A 21,050-nucleotide genomic window follows, 5' to 3' on the forward strand; every position below is an offset into this window, starting at 1 on the left:
ATCTTAGATTTTCCCAGTCCAGCTCTTTATTGTCATGAGAAGATGTTCAGCAATGGCACAGCGCTAAGTTTTAGGCAGCCTGGGGGATACCCCTCAGCACCACTATGCACTCTCAATTGTATTTAAAGACCTTGGCACACTTCTACTTTCTACTCCTCTATGAAGCAAAGCTGCATTTCTCCTCTCCCACCTTTCATCTCTTTTGCCTGGTGAGAATTGGATGCTTCCGCTGGGGAAGCCGAGTGAATATGGCAAAGAACAACTTACCCGCAACACAAGTTTCATCTTAATGAAGCTGTCTGAACTGGAATGATCCAGCTGAAATCTCTGATCCAGAGTCATGTTTGGGTCCTTAAGTAAGTGGGAGAGACACACGACTGACGTTCCCAGAGCACTATCCCAATCCTTGTCTTTTATCTGGGGGATAGGGGGAAAAGTTTTTATTAGACAGCAAACTGGAAAGCATACCACTGGGAACAGCAAAGCAAGAAGGTATTTCAGACAGAGATCAAAATTAGCTTGTTTGCTTCAGGACACACTATCACATATGATTACTTCCAAATGGGTGATGCCAGTGTTTCAGGAGTGTAACAAATTGTTACATTTGGAGTGAAAATCCAGTTTCTACATATGCAGAGAAGGAACTGCCTTAGCAGAAATACTAGGGATTTACTTGACTTTCCTTACTTACTCTGGGGAAAATGTCCCAGGCAGCTGGGATGACAACTGGTCTAAACCTTTACAAGCTTTTTAGGTAATATTTTGTTTAGCTGATTTAATCTCAACGGACCTTCTAAGTTCAAATCCATTTCTGTAGCTGAGTAAACAGCCGTGGAACTGCCTGTGACTGCAAGGGATGCTAGTGAGATACAGTTGTTCTTAACGAGCCAAAATACCAAGGCAAGGAGAGAGGACTCTGGTTGAAAATGATGAAGGCTGCAACACCCGACAGCAAAACATTCATGGCTTTGCTACACAGAGAACTAAAAAAACCTCCTTTACACTTTGCAGCCAGAAACATCTCATGTTTTGAACTACAATATTATGTGTGACACGATCCTAGAGCCAAGGTAGGTACCAGCATCACGTAACAGAGAATTGCCTGTACAACAACAGGTGCTTTTCCACCTTTTAAGCAGGAGGGCCCCAGTACAAGCACACAGAAACCACCAGCACTGAGATCGCATCCACCATGAAAGAGGTTTTTTTCCTACGGATGTGCACTCAGTCTTCAAAAGGAAAGGCTTTTCTCTCACCTCAACATGGAGCGACTGGGAATGAGCACTGTGGACAAAGAAGGAGAACGCCTGGCCCCACGTGGGATCTTTGCTGAAATTGCAAGTCTGCAACAAGAAGATTGCGGCATGTAAGTCAGCTTATTCTGAAAGCAGCAAAGAATACCACGAATCCGGTCACCAGAGAGGGTCACGGTGACTGTCTCATTTTATGCAGTGATGCTACACCCCAGCTGCACGGAGAGAGTGAGATTTCCAGGTCAGAAGCATGCAGAAGCAAAGTCTCTGGCACAACCAGAACAAGTTCTCTGGGGTGTGGAAATGCTGCAGAACGAGTCCGGTGAGCTGCGGCTGGCACAGACCAGTGCAGCCTGGACCAGCAGCTGCCTCCTCTGCAGCCAGGCACTGCTCCTGCCCTCCCGCCTCCGCGCCGGGGACAACCAGCGCGGCTGGGGAACGGTAGGAAGGGTAGGAAAGCTAGAGGGGCAGTTTGAGGAGCGCAGCACTCGTGGGATGAGCTGGAGGGCACCAGCTTCGGCGCCATCTGCTTCAAGGATGAAAAAGCATGGAAAGCACCCATGGGGGCTGAGGTTGAGGCTGCTCCGTAAACCAGCTGCTTCCACCTGGGCACAAGCACAAGGGGAAAGAAGCAGGGAAAGCTCAAGTCTGACCTAGCCTGGGAGAGGCAGGTGACGTGGTGGAGAAAAGGGAAAGCCAAAAAGGGTAAAGCTGCAAGCAGAACCCAATTTCTGGAGGGAGAAGGTGGAAGAAACAAAGGAAAATAAGTGTCAGTCCCATATGCTCATGTGTAGCCAACAGGATTCATTCCTATTTGTCGGGAGTCCACAAGAACATAGGGCCGCTCTCTTCTGTATCCAGCTGTGGAGCAATAAACTTGGCAGCTACTGGGGGAGCAGAACTCAGCTGTTGCTCATACTCATCAGGGAAAAGTAAATACTGAATAATGAAAAAAGGAACTGAAAGTGAAGTGCAGGAAATCTGGATACATCTTGTCCAGGTTTTGAAAAAAATACATAAATCATCAGTAAAACTGTGAAACACAGGAGCCGGGAGACTCTGATGAGGGAATAAACGCCACTCTGATGCAAATGACACTCCACCCTGAGAAAGCATGAGCCAGATTGGAGACCTACGATTTTCATTTTTTCCTCTTCAACCCTCATAGAGCTGGAGTATCTTGACCAACATGACTTCATGGCCATGAGCACAAAACCACACGTGTGTACAGCAGCTGACCAGACAGTCACTAATAAAGCCTGAGTTGGTGACACAGTGCTTCCACGTGCTGGTTGACCCTCACCTCCTGGCCTCTGCAGCTCTCACCATAACTACAGGGCGTTTCAAAAAGATGGACCCAATTTCAAATTGAAGTTACGTGGAAATTTGGTCCATCTTTTGCAAATACCCTGTACAGCTCTACACACCAGCTTCCCTAGTCCTACCCTTCCTAGGGGCTACTTGGAGACAGTCACTCATAAAACAGTATTTAAGGAAAGCAGAAGAGTCAAACAGCCTCACCTTGCTTTTCTGAGTCTTGTTTCCTACCGTGAGCAGGACGAATGAGGAAGGTTCTCGTTCCATCTTCTGCCATTTAACACAAGAAAGCAGGAAAAAAGGCATTTATAGTTTACAAGAAGCAATATCACTCTGAAGAGTGCAGTACACAGGAAATACTCCAATCATAACACAGCACAGCCTTACCCTCTACCATCAAGAGTACACATTTAAGACAAAGTTTTATGTATTTACATTTCAATAGGTGAGCAGTTAAAAATTTGTCAGAAGCTGGGAGGAAACAGAGGAAAGAGCTGAAGGCTTAGTGGGAAGCCCTGAATGAAACAGGACTCTAAAAATTGGTTTCCAAGGCTCAGGACTTGCTGTAAAGCAGCTAGAAGTGATTCTTCGGCAGCAAGTAACAATTCCTTTCCAGAAGCAGTAATACTGAACCTCTTGCACTCTGATAGAAGTTAAGGCTGAGGAGCTGGTCTTGGCACAACATAGTGGATAAAAGTCCAGAATTAAGGATTAGCGAATGTGATGTGTATCACAGTGCGGATAACTCATCTAAATTGTAAAGATTCCATTTAGGAGGGGAGTTACTTAGAGAGAATGAGAAGCTTTATGCATTGCTCAGAGCTGTGGTTGTGTGCAACTTGTTCAAGAAAACAGCAAGAAACATTCTTCCCTATACCCACCATTTATATCACAGTAGCAAAATGCAGTATTTGGGGAAAAAAAGTACACAGAAGCAAAGAGAAGAGGCACGAATGACAGAGTGGGGAAGGAATCTGGTGGCCAGGTCTCCAATAGACAGAAAGGTTACCACAAACAAGCATATTCCTCCCATCCCAATGTGGGAGATCAAACTGGAGCAGCTCAGCATGGAAAGAACCCCTGTGGCAGCAGAAAGGATAACGTGGACTTGGTCTGAGTCTGGAAGCCCTTTGTCCAAAGTACAAAATAAAAATAAAGATGACCTCACACAATCATATATTTCTGTGCTGCATTCCCCCTTGGACCTCCTAGGCTTTCAGTGGGGTGGGCTGTCAATCACCATTTTGAACCCCTGGTCACTTAGATTCTGACAGTGGCAAAATTCTTTCTTTTCAACCACAGCTTGTCTCAGTTGCTATGATACCACATAATCCAGAATGTTGCTTTGCAAGCATGGGAGAAGAATATAAATTTTACCTTGAGGTACTTGTTATTTTTTATCTTCTTTGCTCCACATTCACCATTCGAATACTCAAAGTGGTTTTTCTGAATTAGTAAAAGAGTATTTAAAAACAATTAATTTGTGAGCTTTTTTTTAAAAAAAAGGTTAGGAGTGAAGGCTGCCTGCATGTGGTTTGTACTTACTGGAAGGTTGAAGGCACTGTCCAAGTAGACTATCAGAATAGCTGTAGACAGACCTTTCTTATCCTGCGAAGGCCAGCAAAGATAAAACAAAACAAAACACAAGGTAGGAATGATCACCCGTCAAGGACAACACAACACAAAACAACACAACTTCACAGAACAGCTTCTGAAGGCTAATCAGCTCTTCACCCTTCTCCTAAAACTTGCAATTTAGAGGAGCACAAGCCAATACAGCCTGACAGTTTTAAGCAGACCAGTATGAAGAGGTGTAAATCTTTCCAATACACTGGCCTTAATGCTCTTCAATCTCTCTCCTGCTGAACTGGTTGGATTCCCCAGAGCAGCACAACACCTAAAAATGTGCTCAACCACATACATTGACATCAGGAATCCAGTGTCACCAGAACAAAGGCTGGAAACAATTTTATTCAGTTCAGTGGAACTTAAATGCTTTTGCTTGATTATGAAGAAACAGCATCCTTGAGAGATGGGCTTTATCCAAGCAATTCTGCTGGACAAGACAGGCACCATCTGGAACCACGGCCCTACCAAGCACCAGTGCTGGGTATTTGTCTGTAACTAGTACAGGTTAGTAACTAGTCTGTAACTAGCACCGCATCCTACACAGATCCTAGCTGAAGAGGAAAGTGAAAAATTATCAAAGAAGGGAACTGTAAGAGGCCACTTTGCAGTAAGTCAAACAAAGCTTTGCTAATTCAAGCAAAAAGAGCTGCCAGATTTGAGTCACCCCTGAATTACCAAGGGACCTGGGGCAGCAAACGCCCTTCTGGCAGTGGGGGAAATTGCATCAAAACTTCGTCAGACAAAAATAAACTCCCATGAGTTTGCCTGAGGTTCCTAGTTTTACACGCTCCTTTGTTGATCACTGGACAGGGATCAGAGTATCTGAATCCTTTAAGCAAATATACTCACCTCATGTAGCTTTTCTTGGTCACTTACTAGTGAAAGCCACTCCAGTTTTAAATGCAAGTGTCCACTTGTTGTCTTACTCAAGGGAAACCACTAAATGGAGACAACAAAGAGTAACTTGAGAACCGTGAGGCAGAATAACTTTTATATGTAAGTTGCAGTCTGAGACTTAGGTACAATAGACCATATGAATTGTACTCTGAGCACCTTAGCTTGCATTTTTGACATTTAGATTATAGCATGTCCATCTACTTAGAAACACAAGCCAGAAATAACAAAAATAAGATACCCACATACATGCAAAGCACATGGATATTTCCAGCCAGCAGCAGCACAAAACAGGCACCCTGGCATTGTTTGCAGAGTGCTGGGTTGCAGGATGAACCACAATAAGATCAGATCATTTCTTCCCTCAGTTATCAGGCTGCTTCACCAAACTTTATCTGTAGCCTTGCGCAAAAACATTTGGTACATACAGGACACGAGATATCAACACAAGATACCCCATGTCGGCTCAGCGTAACCTCAGGGCTGTCTGAGGTTGCCAGCTTGATTGTAAAAAATATTGTAATGGCTACTTTAAGTTTTCTGAGTAAAGGCATTTTCTTTTTGTGAAAATACCACAAGGCAAGAGTGCAAGGAAGCTCCAAGCACACAGAAGCAACTTAGTAGCAGAGGGAGAGCACAACTGTAAGAGAGCACAACCTGTAAGCCTGCACCACCAACCACATTTAGAAATAAGCTGTGATCTTTACCTCATCAACAGTTCTGTCATTCATTACATCCACTAGGTTTATAATCAAGCTGAAAGACAAAACCCAAACATTTCAGTATATATTTAGGCATAGAGCATACAGGTGTTGGTGGGAGAAGAAACCACCATCAAAAAAGTCCATGCTCAAGTCTGTTCCAAATAACAGCTTCTCCACTTTATCTGTGTGGTGTGTGCTGGAACACACTTGCACTTCCAAAGTCTCCCCCTTGAAATACTTCCAAAACTAAAATAAATTTCAAGTAACTCTCAAGTCGTGTAGTAATTATCCCTGCTAATGGCTTCCTAGGGTGCCCTGCAGGAGTCTGGGACCATTCTTTACCTTGTTCCAAGTTAGTTGCACTAGGAATTCCTAACTTGCTATCAATATCTGGACAAAGGGAATAGCTTCCTTCAATATTAAGTTTCTGGTAGGAATGATCTGCGTGTCCCATTGCAGAGGTTACTGGACCTCAAGCAAGGATCATGCTAGTTTACCTGCCCATGAAGTCATCTTTATCTGGATCTTCATCGTACAAGTCCACTTCTAAGTCCTGACCAGGCAGTTCATGGACAACAAACTGGAGGAGAAAGAGGTATTGATTAAAAATAAAAAGCATTTGCAAAGGTTCATATAGGCTCAGGCTGAGGATAAGAACATGACACTTCACAGCTATATAACACATGAAGGACATTCCCTGCTGTTTTGTGGCTAATCACATAAAAAACACAATTGATTACAGGTGAAAATATTTCAAAACCAGTTTGCATGTTTTTGAATTACAAGTTAAACCCCTCAAACTGGTATCCCTAATAAGCAGAGAAGAATCAGTGCTAGAGCAGACTATAGCTGCACAGACTGCTGCACTGATTGATATTTAAAGCTTTGCACCTCCTCCAAAAACCCACATATGTAAATCAGATCAACCTGAATGACACTGCAAGTTTGCAATGTAAATTTGAACTTATTTAAGGGACAGAAATGCCTCAGTCAAGTAACAAGGAAGTCCACCTGCTCCAGCGCAGTCAGCTAAGAGAAGGTCCTCCAAGCACAGGGATGTAAACAGCTGTGCATCCTATAGATGGAAAGATCAAAAGGTACAGTACCTCAAACGTCTCATTCCAAATGGGATTAAGATCTCGGGAAACTGTCTTGCTTCGATACTGCACCGTGCCAAGGCGAAGAAGAGCATACGGGTCAGACTTCCCCCTGATGGCACCAAGGAAACTGTCTTTCTGGACAAGGTTTTCAGCTTCTAGCAAATGAACCCTTATTACTCCCTGAATAAAATAAGATAGAAAATTGGCCATGAAAATGGGATCTTTGGATAATTATAATATGCTACCTCCTAAAACTAGTTATTTCAGGCAGCAAGGGTTGTCATCATGACAGGTTTGCAAAGACATGCATTTTGATGCAGTATATTTCCAGTGACAGCTGTATTGAAACACTTTTTCCAGCATTAACCCAGAATAAAAAAAAACACCCTTCAAACAGATATACAATCCAATCTAGATAATTGTATAGGGGATATTCTGCAATTTATTTTTAGATGAGAAACATACACATAGGATTACAGCCACAGTCAAATTCAGTGTAAAGATCAATTCCCACTGATTGAACAGAGAACCAAGTACCCATTCGCAGGCTCTTATTTTATTGCAGGGTGGCCCTTCAATTTGGTGATGCAAGTTTGCAATAGGGAGCACCCCTTTGTCATTCATTTATATTTACCTTCATTAATAAGTCTATTAGGTATTTGACAGATGAAGGACATTGAAGATCTGGGTATGTCAGGCATTTAGGAGATTTGTTGTTGGGGGTTTTTTTAACCGTTTTTTTTTTCCTGTAACAAAGAGATGTCACCCTCTGAGCTTCCCATTTACAGTTCTTCCCAGTGTAAATAAGACAATTAAGCAGCCTGACACTCATTGCTCACCTATCTTCTCTAACTGAAGACCTGTGGTATTCTCAAATAACACTAAAGGTTTAAATTGGTAAATGAGCGCAGCATCTAGCCAGAATTCTTATGCCATGTATAGAGGGTAGGAATCCCTCCAAATTATGAACTATCCAATGTCTGCTTTTATATCTCTGAAATATTACCCACAGAAAGTTTACAACCCAGGCTGAAACAGCTGATGCAGGAACCTGGGGCACTAAGCTTGCATGCATTCACAGCGTGGCAAACGCGCACTCGGATAGATTAACACTGTCACTGGAGAACAAACAAAGAAAACACTCACACGTGGGATAGGGAACCTCAAGTGGGCAATGTTCATGTTCTTCTTGAGAGGCACTGTGATCCGATTCGGTAGAACCAGCCGTGCAGCAATGAAGTCTTGAATTAGCGAGTCCGACATTACACTGCAGGTGGCGGGGAAAATAAAATAACTTAAATCTCTACAATCGATCATCGTTTCCAGTTAGAATGAAAAAATGAGGCACAGTGCAAGAAACAGGCAGTGTGAAATGAGTGATAGTGCCTACCTTCCCCCAGCTGCACATGGGCAGAAGAAACTCATGCCTGTGACATTTAGCTTAGAACAAGAGGAAATGGAGAGGACACTTTAACGCCAGAACCAATCACCAAGGATGGATGTGGATCCCACTGGAAGGTTGGGCTGTCTCCTATCAATAATTCCTGTCCACTTGAGCTGCTGCAGAGCAGAAGATGAGCACGGGGCAGCCTCTCAAGATCCCTTTCATCTTGTTGCCTGTCATTCTGCATGTAATCACCATTGCCTTGTGGCAGACAGTGCAGTGCCCACTCACACACAGGGATGTCCCAGTCCAGGGTTACAGGGGCTGGATGTGAATTCGGTTCCAGTAGGTTGTAAATGACAAATGGGAGCTTACACCATACAATGAAATTGTCACATACCAATTAAGTCATACGAACTCATGCACTTTCTGGGTTTCCTTGGGAATGCTGACACAGACAGGGAAAGAAGGGAATCTGGAATTTTCAGCATTTCACAGGAGGCTCAAGACCTGGAGGTGATTTGTTTTTAGACTCAGAACATGGCCCCAGCACACACTGCTCTCTGCTCTGGGCCACGTGCTGAGACCTTACTGTGAAATGGAAGGGAAGCCAGCTACATTCAAAACAAAATTAGCTTGTTTTGTTTGGTTTTTTTTTTTTTTTTTTTTTTTTTTAAAGAAAACCAAGCAAAAGATGAGATTCTGTATCTTGGCATATTTTGCACTAAGAAGGAAAATCTTTTTTGAAGTAACTGGACCTTTGGCACACTGGAGATCACAGTGACTGAAGGTACGATCTCTCTTGGAGTTTAGGGAACTTTCCAGTCAAATTAAAACTTATACATTTTTAGACTTTCAGTTTTATTTCTATATATATTATTTTTTATTATTTTTCTTTTTAGAATTGTTCTATTTGTATGGCAGGGGCGAATAATTTGACCTGTTTCTCCTGAGCAAGAAGTTTACGGCTTTCACAGATGTCTGGTACTCCCCAGGTGATTAATGAGAGGATTTCAACATACTACTACAACTCAGCATGAGCAGAAGACAATATTAAGAGGAAAACCCAGGAGCACCAAACATCTGAAGGACTTTCATCCTCTTGATAAATTTAGTGCTTGTAAGGCAGCTTTCTCAGGGTAAGGCTGTGCCAGAAAATAGTCTCAGTTCCCAGATGAGGCTGGATTCACACAGAAGGAAAGTCCTCGCTTACTCCAAATGTAAAACCAGGAGCCTGAAAGCCTTTGGTCGGGCTGTTTGCTTTCCTGTCACAGAATTGCCTCTTCTCTTGAGTCTTGGGGTACACCCAACTAAACACAGCTTGTACGTGAGGACAGACAACTGCATCCAGTTTCTCCACTCTCTTAAGTGAGCCCAGTTCATTTGAAAGGGAGAGCTCCTGTTTGACCTGCACTTCAGCCTGGTCACGGTCAGGCATGTTGTGCTCCTGGCTTAAATGTGCAATGCTGAGGAACAAGTGAGCGTTTCTGTGTTCAAATCCCTGTGAGAGAACCAGGGAGGGAAAATTTAGGACAGCAAATTTGCACTTAATGATATGAGAGGCTGTAGGCTGGAACACCTACATACCTTCTCTCTGCAAAGATTGAGGAAACCACTTTAGAAAAGAACAGATTAATTACCCTGATAAAAACTGGAGCTCTCAGGGCAAACTTCAGGGCAAAAGGCCAGTCAGGCCTCTCATTAAGAAAAAAAGAAAGCTTCCTCTCACTCAACATCAAAGGACTTCAGAGGCCCTTTAATGCATAAATGGGCACCTAAAGTAGCCAGCCACTTCCTATGAGTCTGCAAACCACGAGCTGCAGGGCTGGGCACAGAGGGGAGCAGAAGTGTCTGTATTTGCATTTAAAGAGAGAAAGGCAATGGCTGAGTAACCAAATATATTTTGTTCTTGTGTAACAGATTTTCTCCTTACACTGAGGAATGAGGATAAAGCAAATCTCCAGTCCGGAGAAACTGAAACTTATAGTACTGAAAACTGCTAAGATTTTAATCCTTGCTGTGCAAGTTTTACGTACAAAATCAACCCAAGAGGCATTGGGGAAGAGCTACGTTTTCTGAAGAATCTAAAGGGTGAGCAGATTACACAGAAAGAGAAGAACTCTTTATAAATCTGGTGCATTTTTCTTTATCACGGATTGTATTTCAGTTTGTCAGAGGGACAGCAACTCTACCATACCTTGCCATTGTCTGCTTTAAGGTAAATAAACATAAGCAGAGATGCCAGTCACCTATCTCTACCTCATCTACCTTTGCAAGTCACTGGCACAGGGGAAACGGAAGGGCTTGGGTTTTAGTTTACAGACCATTGTAGTTTTGGGGATTTACTATTTCCATCCTAAATCCCAAATGCAATGAAGCGATCAAAACAATTTTGACAGAATGTAAAAAGCACCCTCCTCAGGTTTTGCAAACTCCTTAGCCAGATATGATGGGATGAGCATCAGCACATCTTTTACACAATGCTCCTGAGAACAGCTTTGATGATTACTGAAGAACACCATCCCAACTTCCAAAGGCTTTTTACAGAAGAAGAAAGTGAAGCAGAAGAGACACTCACTTAATCCCTGGGACATCCAGGAGGTTGCTCATGCCTGCCCAGTTGATTTCCAAGTGCTACAACAAGATCAGGGAGAAAAAATATACAGGACCATTATTTCAGAACAAATGTAGAATTTAAAAGGAAAGCAAATGCTTCTAAAACAAAGCCAGTTGTTTAAAAAAAGCAAAACCTGCACCAGTAAGTGACTGCATCTGTACATTAAAACCAACACCTGGTATCAATTGCCTTATCTATTTTACCTGCCATACCTGAAATGAGGGTATCACTGGGACCTACCCTGCAAGCACAAGGGAAAACAGCATTCAGCCCCTAGCAATGGCCACTGGCTGATGCCCTGGGGTCATGCACAGTAAATGTGACAGCTCTGCCTTGCCTTTGAAGTTATTTCCTCCTCCTTTCACTCACAGGTTGGCCTATGTCCTCAGGCAGGGGAATTTACAAACACCACCTGACTTCAGGAGTCTGTATGTCTATTCACACAATAAATAAAAAGGTTTTTTTTTCATGTGCTAAAATAATGCTACTACATCTAAACACAAAAACACCAAATTCAAGATCAAAAATGTATGACTTCCATGAACTTTAGCAGAACATAACCCACAAGCAAGCAAAGCCGTGTGCTTTAAGATAACTGGTTCTTACAAAACTAGGTGGTTTCTCATATTTTATTAAACCACAATTCAACTACAAGGCATGTGACCTTAAACAGGCAAGCTTTCAAAGCACAAACATGACTAATGGTCTCCAAGATGACTGCATTTAAATACCTATGAATGGGAAAATCCACCTGCCAGGAACCTTGCAGCAAAGGCCAAGAAATGGCTGCTGTGCTGTCACCATCAAAAAGTCCTCCCATTCTTACAGTGAAGCAATAACTTTTTAGGCACTACTACAAGAGAATAGGGCAAATTCACTCCTATTCTCTTGAGGTTCAAGAGGAGCATTGAACAACCAGGATTTTGCTATTCAAACACCTGCACTGTGAGGCATTCACAGCCACACAGTCTGGGTTACCAGTGATGGACAGATTGTGTCACTCACTGAAGACCTATCCAAGCATTAAGACAGACCAACTACCAAGAAGGCTGCAGAGTGCAATTCACTACTGACTCACCGGTTTCTGCATAAAAAACAAGGTCACTGCTCCAATAAAAGGGGCATCGGTTAGAAGAGGTTCCAGTATCACCCGCAGTGTCCCATACAACTGCAAACAGAATAGATCAAGGAAAATGAGTCTGAAGGCACTCTCAGGATGCAACTTCAAAACTGTGAACTTCTCAGTGAATCCTACTTGAAATAATTTTACTAAAAATTATTAAACTTATTAATAACTCCCTCCCCCAAACCATTGCTGTTGGTATCAGGCATTGTCTTCTGCGTTGGTGGAATCTCCCTGCAACCTCGACTGCCATACAACGGAATGATCTGCCTATTATCAACATTGTATGAGCAGGTTGTTGGTCTAATCTAAACCAGTTTATGAATACTCCGACAGAACTGTCTCTTTTGAAATTCTTTGAACGCCAGTGGCAGAATCTGGCCTACATGAGCTCAATGATCTAGTGCTGACCTTGTTTAAGAGTCACACTAAGAAGCTTAAAAGTGGTGTTTAGGTGCTTTCCAGGGAAGGCATCGTTTCCCCAGCCAAAACACAAGGAGGCAAAGCCAAACATTCCAAGCCTGTTAGTTGGTGGTTTCCCACTTAAGTACCATGACCTCCCCACTGGGACACGCTCCCTCCCACCACACACAGCCTCGAACAGACAACGTCGGCACCCCACGCACCTGCACGCCTTTCACTCCGAGATTAAATTTCGATATGTCCATGTGAATCTCACAGTCCCCTACGTAACTGAAAGAAAATTCTCGTGTTATTCCACAGTTTGCAGTAGTCCACTGAGAAATTTTGGGCTGTACAGAGTATAAATGAAATGAGTGTAATGACTGACAATGTGACCCAACCGGCAGAGAGAGATTGTAGAGCAATTGAAAAGGGGAAGCTGAGCACACTGAGCAATGGTCAGGTCTTCACAAGAGACACCCTGCACTCAGCTGGGATACTGATCTACCTGCAAAATGTCAAAGCAACATCTGTATGTCAAGTTTCTTCTCTGTTCTTCAGACTGGCAGTTGGCTGAGGCAAGCGTGCTCCAAGGAGAGCATCAACAGGCTCATTCAAAATTCAAAGTACCAAGAGGACACCAGCCAATTGCCCTCTTGCTCCTCTCTCTGCCAAAGGCCTGATCACACCCCACAACCTGGTGACCCAGCTCCCAAGCTGATGCAGAGCCATCTTACCATCACATATGGGGTCCTCCCCCTTGCCCACAACCCATCTGGCCAAAACCCAAAAGCCCATTTGAAGGACAAATTCATCACTAAAAATAACCTGTTTTCCTTGAGGCTGAATTCAAAGAGAACAACTCAGATCAGATTTTGGTCAGTTGCCATGGAGAACATCAGGTTTTAAATAAAATGAATGCCAAGTGAGGTACTTCCACAATTTGGAAATCACCTTAGACTAATAAAAGTACAAGCATCACCTTATGCAAAAAGCAATAGCCACTCCCCAGGGAGCAGGACCTAGCAGATTTGTTGATGCCTCTGGCAGAAAGCAATTGACAGGAGCTACCAGGTTCCCTTTCAGTGCTCTGAGAAGAGCTGTTTCTCGATGCAGACACACAAACACCCTGCAGGTAAAGCGAGGTGTAAAGGTACCACAGCACAGTGAATGCGCTGTGCTTGCTGCCTGCGTGTGTAATTTCCCCCCATAATCAAAGGAAAAGAACAAGATTTTTGCTCTGACCACAGGTATATGGGCAAATAGTGCTGCAGTTGCCACTAATTCACACTGCAATTTGCACATAGACAGATGCCTTCCCCCAAAAAACCCTGCCAAGAATGTGTAACCCTGTGACTTCATCTCCATTTTTACAAGCAAATTTCTTGAATATTTGTTTACAGAGTCACTTAGCAGAATTTTAAAAGCACATAACACACAAATTAAAGCCTTTAATGTTAGAGCATTCTGATTTCTTAAATAACTTACCTCAGAGGCCATGCCAAAATTAACATAATCTTCCTTATAAACTAGTTACATAATTAAACAAACTTATTTTTACGTTTATTAAGTTCTACAATTTTGACATTATCTTACATCTCATTACACCAGGTGGTAATAGAGCTTTGTCACAATAAAAGTCTGAATGAGAAGACAAAATTAGTTCCTCAGTTTGCAGTAATTAATCCAAGAGGATTTAATTCAGCTGTTGCCAGTGTCCAACATAACAAATAATAGTTGTGGTATTTCAATGTATAACTTTATGCCTTCCTGAACAGTCCAAAACTCTCCCCCACTCACTCCTAGATGTCTCTTTTCTCCAGTAACACCTCAATACATGCACTTGTGTTTTAAAGTGTGGATGTCAGAGGAGTCTTTACCCCTTTTATAGAATGACAGAATCGTTTCGGTTGGAAGAGACCATCAGGATCATCAATTCCAACCAGACTGTCTTTCCAGAGTTGAAAATTTGCCAGTTAGGAACTCCAGAGATGCTCTTTTAAGAGCAAATTGCAGGGCATGCATATTTTTTATTAATATATACAGATTAATTATTACACTATTCTTCTATGACATCTCATGTACTGTAAATGCCACAGAAGAGCATGGAAATGAAAAATCAGAACATTTCCTGTGAAAAATTATTATGAGTACTAAATTGGATTAACAAAATAGGAAGCGACTGGATTACTAGATATTCTCTGGGAGGTAATAGTGCCTTCAAATACTTTGAAACTCTGGCGATTACAGCCAATTATTATATGGCTACACAGCAGCTCAGGCAATTGCAGAATTAGTGAGAAGAGGAACAGCTGTAGGTGGTCAAGTGGCTGCACTTGAAATGTTCCCATTTTGAAAAAATGCGCTTCTGGAGAATATTTATGGAGTGCTTTGACATTAATTCATTTGTAGAATGCAACTGTCAGTTCCCTGTGCTCAGGGGACAGATGCATGACTTGGATCCAGGGCAAACTGTTTGGAGATCCCAGGGTATGGCCAGTTCACTTCCAGCTGGGATCTCATATTTCAGATTTGGGGCAGGGATCTCTTATTTCATCTAGCCACTGCAAGAACCCAAATACTTTCTTATGTATCATGTGAAAGCTGTAGAACAGGTATATTTGTGCAGGGAAGTGGACAGATGAGAAGAACACAGACACCAGGATCCTCAGACAGATAAATGACAAACTTTGTTTGTACAGGAGACCTAAGGGTAAGCAGTGATGATCTCAACATTTCTGCTTGGTCCTATAAGCCATGACAAAATTTACACAACTGAACTTACATCATCTCAGGGACCAAGCAAAAGATTTTGAAAGGAGACTTACGGCCTCCTTCCCTGCCCTTGCCAAAGGGTCTCTGTGCCTCATAAGTAACCTCTGAGCCTCGGTTTTCCTGTCAAAAACTCAAGTCATAGTCCTTTCACGTGGGACAGTCAAGACTGTAATTAGATAGTGATCTACAAAACCATTTCCAGTGCTCTGATGCTATGGACATGTAAGTTGTTGTTAACAGATTTAATTAAAGCAGCTTATCAAGTTCCTTTTGGTGATTTCATGCAATACCAGATCTACTGCATCACTGGTTCTGCTGACAGTTACTGCCCATCCAAGTGAGGGACCACTAAGCGCTATTTTTCACACTTCCCAAGGAAATGATGCAAAATTAACACAGAGGAGAGGAAGCTCTTCACATGGCACAGGCCCGAACCACTGTTCAGTGCCGCATCATGCTATGGATATCAGGAGCACAATCCAATCAAACAAAACACTTGATGTACCGTATATCTACAAGTGACTATTAAAACTACACAAATGATTCCATACAGACCATAGAAGAAGGCTGAGGGAAAAGGGGTTTTTTTCTACTCCTGCCCTTTTCCTGTGTTTTTCCCTGTCCGAATCAGAGACTCTGGGCTTCAGAGACTAGGTGACTCCTTGATAAAACTGGAGGAAAAAAAAAATCCCTCCTGTGCTGCTGTGAGACTGAAAGCATGAAGCATTTACAGAACATGCTGAGACTTCTGGATGCTGGCACTGTCTAACACAAAGGGTAACTCAGAGAAGAGCTGCTGCCAAGGCAGGAGAGCCACCCACCCTGCCTGAAGCGGCTGCTCAGCCTTCCCACTGCAGGTTCCCCAGCCAGCAATGCGTGCATCAGTGAACCAGCCACCAGGCCACGCTCACGTGGGTTCCTCAGCAAGGGAACACCCACAAAATTACAGCTAGGAAGCACTGAGGCAAAGGAGTCATGTTCATAACATGAAGACACATTAATCCTTTAATGTCCACTGGAACATAGCTACGCTCCTTCGAAACCTAACCCAAGAGAGAGAAGCCAGCCACTGTGGTTCTGGCATTGCAGAGGGCACCACAATGCACCCACAGCACGTCCCTCTTCTCCAGAGCTGTGACAGCTCTGGGGACAGGTCCAGCCACTGAATCCTCACTGGCACACCGTGACCGAGAGGCGCTGCAAAGGGCGGCAGCTCAAGTCCATCTCCTCTAACCAGCTCTTCTCCCAACCACAGCTGCACTAGTGCAGACACTCGCTGCTGTTCACATACCTAAGAGAGCCTATTTGGCTACAGCGGTGTGCCACACTCCAGAAAAGCGAAGATTGCCCATTTCTTTGATTAAAGAAAATTAAAAAAAGAAAGTTCCTTTGGTAATCCAGAAAAAAAGCATGTAAATAACACCATTGTTCATAGATGTGCTTCTCCCCATTCCTGGAAGTAATACACTGCCTCCTGCAGACACTCTACAATGCACAACACCCGGCTTCCTCACATAAACTTAATTTATTAACATAAGAGAAGCTGGATCCTTAACACAGCCCAAGAGAAGAGACCCCCATCAGAGAGACCAGGTAGTCCGAACACTCCTGTGTAAATACAGAAAACATTTGGGTTATCAGATGACAGTTCAGGTTAAGTTACTGTCAGGATGAGGAACAGAAGTGTTTGGCCAGTTTGGAGATGCTGATGGGGCTGCCAGAGGGACAGGAATGAGGAGGTGGGGGAATCCCTCTGCAGAGGATTGTTAAAGACATCAAAAATGAATATGTAGGAGAAGCAGCCTGGAGAAGTTTAACAGAGAACAGCAGCAACCTCCTGCAGAGTCTTAAAGGCATCAGATCCCTCGATCTCAATGGGGAAAGCACAAATGATGTGCCAAAGGCTCTAAAACTGGTCTGGCTATTACAAAGAGCACTTCACTGACAGCACTGAAGCAGAACGTGTTCTGGTGGAAAATCACACATGTCCCTTTGCAGGGAGCAGTGGTGCTCTGCCAGGGCTGGGATGTTGCCATGCCATTGCCACATTAAGCAGCAGGCACAGTTCAGAGCAGTTCTGTGCTGTTGCCAAGACACTTCGTAATTTCCCACTGCTTTTTTCTGGCAATGCCATGAAGAAAAACCATTTAAATTAGGCAGCTCAGTCACCCACTAGATTTACAGGGACACAGCAGCATGCAACTGCTAATTCCCCCAGTAATTCCATTCTCCAGGCTAAACCAGGAGAGAGTTTAGCTCTGCAGCAGCTCTGATGTTAACAAAACACACAAGCTCATTCAAAACAGCCTGGGAGATAGCAATGTTTTATCTAATTCTGTTGTTGTTAATGAAGCTAGAGGCAGTTTTCTGCTCAGAGAACAGCTGTAATCAAAAAGAGCAAATGTGTTGGGTGGCACATGGAAGAAACAGTGAGTAAAACAACAGGATTAATCTAGGGGAAGGAATTAAAAATAAATAGCACAAATAGTTCTGGAAGAACTGGAGAGGCTAGATTGAAGAGGAACCACAGCGGAGCAAGACAGACCAATCACCTCCATGCCTGAGAGCTGTCAGAGCAGGAAATACAATTGCAAAATCTGGGTTCTTACTGCCATGAATGGCAAAGGCAGGGGACAGATTCCTACACTTACCGCAGCAATGATGGGCCAGAGCAGGTAACACCTAGACCTGTGCAGGTGACACTGCTTTCTGACTTAAGGGCACAATATCTCACCTCTGTAAGTATTAAGGACATCCAGCTGGGGGACAGATTATCTCATACCATTCTATGCTGATATAAGATAAGGACTGCTCCTCTTCATGCTGATCTTAGTGGACCACATGTCCAGTCCAGCATGACAACTCACATGCAGGTGTCAAATGGGCCCCAAGTTAAGAACAATCTACATAATCAACGATGCAATGTTACCATATCTGCAGGTCTAGGATAACTCGTCTTCTATCAATTTCTTTGGTGTAGGCTTTTATTCCGTTGATTCTAGGGCACTGAAATAAAGACAAACAAGATATGACATAGTTAATACCTTTCAAGTTAAGCCCAAGTGAAAAGTCCTACTCACTTCAATCAATGTGAGTACAGAAGCATTCATTAAAGACTTTGCACAACTGCATGTGAAGTAGAAGTAAACCACATAAGTTTTTCCCTCAAAGAGGTAGTGTGAACATCTTTGGCAGTCCTCAAGTACAAGAGTGTTTGCAAGTAGTTCATGCTGCAAACCTTAGGAAGCACTGAATAAGTCCTATCATGGGTATAACAGAATGAAAAGTGGATCATGCCCCTTCTATCTCCAGTCCCATGATACTGACAGCTGATGAGAAGAGATGCATGTGTTTCCTATATGAGACACCTCCTTGCTTCACGGTGAAGGCACTCAAGTCAAGATGAGGAGGAAACAAAGGAGGCAGCAGTGTTGTGGCAATACCACTTTGTTAAACACCCAGAGCAATTAAAGAGGTGAACATCAGGCTCCCAGTGTATCTGAACTTTTCTGAGAAGACTGAACTGCAAGTGTTGCAAAGGATTCACACTACCTTCTCGCCAAAGTGGATCTTGGTAAAGGTGCACGTTTTCAGATGTACATTCTTTGCTCTGATTTTTGGTTCAAGAACTTCTTTAAATGTTTTTTCCATGATTGTCCCAAAGTATGGCCAAGCCTGTACAAGGACCTAAAGAACAGCAAAAGCAGAAACACACTGATGATTCTTTGTGTAATACACCTTTTGCTGAGAAACAGACAAGCACATTACATGTCTGCCCTTTTAAAATACCAGGTCACATTTGTGTACTTAAGTCATCCTTATGGAAGGATCCATCTCAGTTCCTCAGAAAGAAAATTTGGTTTAGGAAGTGAAGGGTGAGTTTTCAGCAACACAGCATGAGGGGAAATGGCCTCAAGTTGCATGATGGGAGGTTCAGATTGGATATTAGGAAAAAATTCTTCACGGAAAGGGCTGTCAGGCATTGGAACAGGCTGCCCAGGGAAGTGGTGGAGTCACCATCCCCGGAGATGTTTAAAAGATGTGTAGATGAGGCTCTTATGGACATGGTTTAGTGTCAGAGTTAGGTTATGGTTGGTCACAATGATCTTAAGGGGCTCCTCCAACCAAAATGATTCTGTGATTCTGTTGACTGATTCTAACCACAGAAGCTGAGCCAGCAAAGCCCAGGGTTAAAGTCTCTAAAGCAAAATTGTCCATAATTACTTTGAAGTGTGACAAAGTTCCCTGGAGTCAGGTTTATTTAGAGAGAGACGAGCTTTTTCACCAAAAAGAAAGTTTGCTAAAAAGAAAACCAGGATAGTTACTGGATGCTAATTTGCAAGTTCAGCTGTTTTGCTTTGAATTCCACTGAGTCCAGTTCCAGTGAGAGCTTGACTACACCTGCTGAGGGGAGCACCTCTCTGATAAGGGGAGATGTCACTACTTTTGCTAAAATAATAATACATACACACATGTATATACACATGTATACACATATATATACTCCTACATATATACACAAACACACTCGCCTTTTTTTTTTTTAATCTCAGAATGAACCGTTGTGGTCAAATTCATCAAACCTGTATCAACCAGGCACACATCTGGCTCTCACCAAAATCTCAGTGGCAACTTTATACTTAAGTGGCATCAAGACTTAAGTACAGACTCTGATAGCATTGAGACGTATTGTAGTGATGTGATAACTTTCTCAGACTTGGCCGCAGAGTTTGTGCTGCGATGCAGCTCAGAGCAGATGGCCTCAGAAGCTGGAGTTCAAGCTCCTCACCTTGTTGAGCCACTCCACTCGTTCAACGTCAGGGAAGTGAACCTGGATGCAAAGAAAAATAAAGTGAGTGCCACATGCCATCCGTTTTGGCATACTGCAACACATGCAAAACATACCACTGTGCCTGGAACAAGCATTAGAGTAAGCTGAGATCCCTCTGCCCTCATACATGCATCCTTTATAATTTACTACCTCCTCAAAAAAATCGTAAAAGCAAATAAAGTAGTAAAAAAAATAGTAAAAGGCAAAAAAACACACGTGCACAGATGTACCAGTATGCCTCTGGGCACATTTATATGATTAAAGCAAGTGTCATATCCTGTTGGTGATGTAAAGCAGCATTAGATTTCTCATCCTCCTCTTGGTCATGACTTGGGAAGCCACGAGAACCTGCTTCCCTTTAGATCACGAGCTGTGCAGAACCTTTATTCTGCACTGGCTCACATCAACCAGGACACCACACTTTGGAAAAAAAGAACCTGCTTGGGAAACTCCATTTATTGGTTGCAGTAGCATTTCTCCACTAATACACAGTGCCAACGGCTTCAGGGAAAAGCAGCACTGTAAGAGTTCAAGCCTATCAGCATACACTACCATGGGTAACAGTCTAGTGTTTTCACCTCTCAGAGCTTACGATGCTATGGACAAATTAAAATTAAGCAGTCACTCGTGTTTTCAAGTTGGACACATCAAATGCCAACAAGAAGTGCATCTGTCCATTACAAAACCCCTCCGGTTCCCTGAAGTGATGACTGATTAATCACCATCAGGACAGTCGGATATGAGTCCACTCTCACATAACTGATATCTCAGCCCTCACCCAGAAGCTGCTGAGTGAAGAGCCACACTCCCCTTACTCCAACCACACACTAAAGACCTACGGATGTGGTATTTTCAGCTGGTGCTACAAGCTGGTAGTAGGTTATTGCAGAGGGGAAGGACAGTGCAGCAGCTTCTCAGAATGGACATTCGGGCCCTGCTCAGCCCCATAAGAGCACCCGAATACAAAGGGACTCCTTCAACTATCATCTAGCCTGATAATAGTAATTGGGTAGGACAATAT

At 43.1% G+C, this 21,050-nt stretch overlaps 1 protein-coding gene across 1 annotated transcript in view; it reads right to left on the reverse strand.

Annotated features, from left to right (window-relative positions):
- ESYT3 (extended synaptotagmin 3) overlaps positions 1-21,050 on the reverse strand; it is a 31,795-nt gene that overhangs the window by 5,447 nt on the left and 5,298 nt on the right. The window contains exons 2-17 of the mRNA XM_082056237.1: positions 19,988-20,029; positions 18,751-18,885; positions 18,128-18,204; positions 12,648-12,714; positions 11,977-12,066; positions 10,860-10,915; positions 8,044-8,164; positions 6,904-7,077; positions 6,295-6,377; positions 5,801-5,849; positions 5,049-5,138; positions 4,116-4,178; positions 3,948-4,016; positions 2,775-2,840; positions 1,257-1,343; positions 268-417 (exon numbers count right to left, since the gene is read on the reverse strand). Of these exons, the coding sequence (XP_081912363.1) occupies positions 268-417; positions 1,257-1,343; positions 2,775-2,840; positions 3,948-4,016; positions 4,116-4,178; positions 5,049-5,138; positions 5,801-5,849; positions 6,295-6,377; positions 6,904-7,077; positions 8,044-8,164; positions 10,860-10,915; positions 11,977-12,066; positions 12,648-12,714; positions 18,128-18,204; positions 18,751-18,885; positions 19,988-20,029 (1,419 nt within the window). The remainder of the gene's footprint in view (positions 1-267; positions 418-1,256; positions 1,344-2,774; positions 2,841-3,947; positions 4,017-4,115; positions 4,179-5,048; positions 5,139-5,800; positions 5,850-6,294; positions 6,378-6,903; positions 7,078-8,043; positions 8,165-10,859; positions 10,916-11,976; positions 12,067-12,647; positions 12,715-18,127; positions 18,205-18,750; positions 18,886-19,987; positions 20,030-21,050) is intronic.

Source organism: Streptopelia decaocto (assembly GCF_964273445.1).
Source record: "Streptopelia decaocto genome assembly, chromosome: 6".
Taxonomy (NCBI): domain Eukaryota; kingdom Metazoa; phylum Chordata; class Aves; order Columbiformes; family Columbidae; genus Streptopelia; species Streptopelia decaocto.